At 48.4% G+C, this 1881-nt stretch overlaps 1 protein-coding gene across 1 annotated transcript in view; it reads left to right on the forward strand.

The window, feature by feature from the left end:
* The first annotated feature begins 600 nt into the window (after positions 1–600).
* Positions 601–1881, forward strand: part of kcnk9 (potassium channel, subfamily K, member 9) — a 19864-nt gene continuing 18583 nt past the window's right edge. Inside the window, exon 1 of the mRNA XM_014032213.1 lies at positions 601–1829. Within this exon, the coding sequence (XP_013887667.1) occupies positions 1547–1829 (283 nt within the window). The 5' untranslated portion in view covers positions 601–1546. The remainder of the gene's footprint in view (positions 1830–1881) is intronic.

Consider the following 1881-nt stretch of genomic DNA (forward strand, 5'->3'; position numbering starts at 1 on the left):
TTATTTGTCTTGTTAGTCTGAAAATTTGACTCAAATCAAGTATTTTAAGAATCTTACCAAGTAAAATGTTCTTACTCCACTGGCAGAAATGTTTGACTTAATTAGAGTCAAATTTTCAGACTAACAAGACAAATAATCTTACACATTCTGAAAACAAGATGATTATTCTTACACAATCAGTTCTTGTTTAGTAAATCAGTCTGAAAACAAGATCAAAAAGACTTTTTGGCTGATATAAGGTTTTAAAACTTGGAAGATGGACAGTTTTTGCAGTGTAGGAATTATCAAAACTTCATGAGTTGGTTGATTACAGTATTCTACAGTATTCTGAATAAAATAGAATAATGGGTATTTATGTAAGTTTTATTTGTTGTTGTTTCTGTTTTGTTGTATTTTTGTAACCAAAAGATTATTAATATATTTTCTTCTTTTTTTCTTTGTAAAATGGGGCAGATATTATACGATTTTTTCTTCATTCTGCTGCCTTTCATTTTATTTCGTGACACAAGTTCTGTATTTTCTGTAATGTAAACTTTTTTGTTTTTGATTAAATGAATAAATGGATTAAAATATATCGTGGCCCCTTGATGGCCCCTTTATATAAAAAATCCTAGATCCGCCACTGTAGCTGCACCAGATTGTGTGTGCGTGTCAGCACCACGGATAGTTCCACCACGCCGAGCTCGGGTTGACGCTTTCCGTCCGACCACCCAGGAGGAGGCGCGCTGTGACAGAGGAGGAGGACCCTCACACCTGGAACCTGAAGAACCCTGGGACTCCCACCGATCAGACCTGTGGAGGCAGTRACTTGTGACAGACTCGGACAACTGAGAGTCAGGACGAGTGACGAGGAGAAAAAGACTTTTTTTAATCTTAAACGGCTGAAAGTGACGAACCGCCGGCGGTTCGGACAGTCCCGGGCGCTTTGGTGAGTGTCACATCGGGTCTTCTATGTTCCAGATGTCTACATTTTCACACAGATTTCACACACACACTCAGACACACACACTCAGACACACACACAGTTGATGGTCGGGTCCAGTCAGCACATTTCTGATGACTGATCACGGAGATGTTTTCAGGACAAGGAAAGAATCCTTTGTGCTGTGATGGATCCTGAGCTCAGAACATGTTGCTCTGAGCTCCAACTTACAGAACATGAAGAGGCTGACTTTGAGGATCTTTTAAATAAAACCAGGCTCAGACAGGTTGAAGGAGCAAACAGRAGACGTGTGGACCCTCTCCACCCTGTGTAGCGCAGGAGCAGAGCTGTGGAGCAGCCTGTTGATGGCGTGGCGCACAGCCAGGGTTCGGTTTGTGCAGATCTGGCGCAGAGTTCCAGGTCCGGGCGACCCAACAGCCTGCTCTCTCTCTCCGTGAGCCAGGATCTTTGTCACAAGGCCAGGGTCCAGCGTGCCCCCCCGGAGCGCACCCTGTCGAGCCCCCGCCTCCGCACGCTGCCCACGCAGCTCCCCGCACGCCTGCTGCGCCTCCGCGGGGACTCCAGGGGGGACATGAAGCCCGCGGCCGCCGCCTCCTGTTGGTCATGAAGCGGCAGAACGCGCGGACCCTGTCACTGATCGCCTGCACGTTCACGTACCTTCTGGTGGGGGCGGCGGTGTTTGACGCGCTGGAGTCCGAGTTCGAGATGCGGGAGAAGGAGCAGCTGGAGGCGGAGGAGAGGCGGCTGCAGGGGAAGTACAACATCAGCGACGAGGACTACCGTCAGCTGGAGACCCTCATCCTGGAGGCCGAGCCGCACAGGGCCGGGGTCCAGTGGAAGTTCGCCGGAGCCTTTTACTTCGCCATCACGGTCATTACTACCATAGGTAAGCTGTGTGTGTGTGTGTGTGTGTGTGTGTGTGTGTGTGTGTGTGTGTG

The sequence above is a fragment of the Austrofundulus limnaeus genome, unplaced genomic scaffold (genome assembly GCF_001266775.1).
Source record: "Austrofundulus limnaeus strain Quisiro unplaced genomic scaffold, Austrofundulus_limnaeus-1.0 Scaffold1396, whole genome shotgun sequence".
In the NCBI taxonomy this organism is placed as follows: domain Eukaryota; kingdom Metazoa; phylum Chordata; class Actinopteri; order Cyprinodontiformes; family Rivulidae; genus Austrofundulus; species Austrofundulus limnaeus.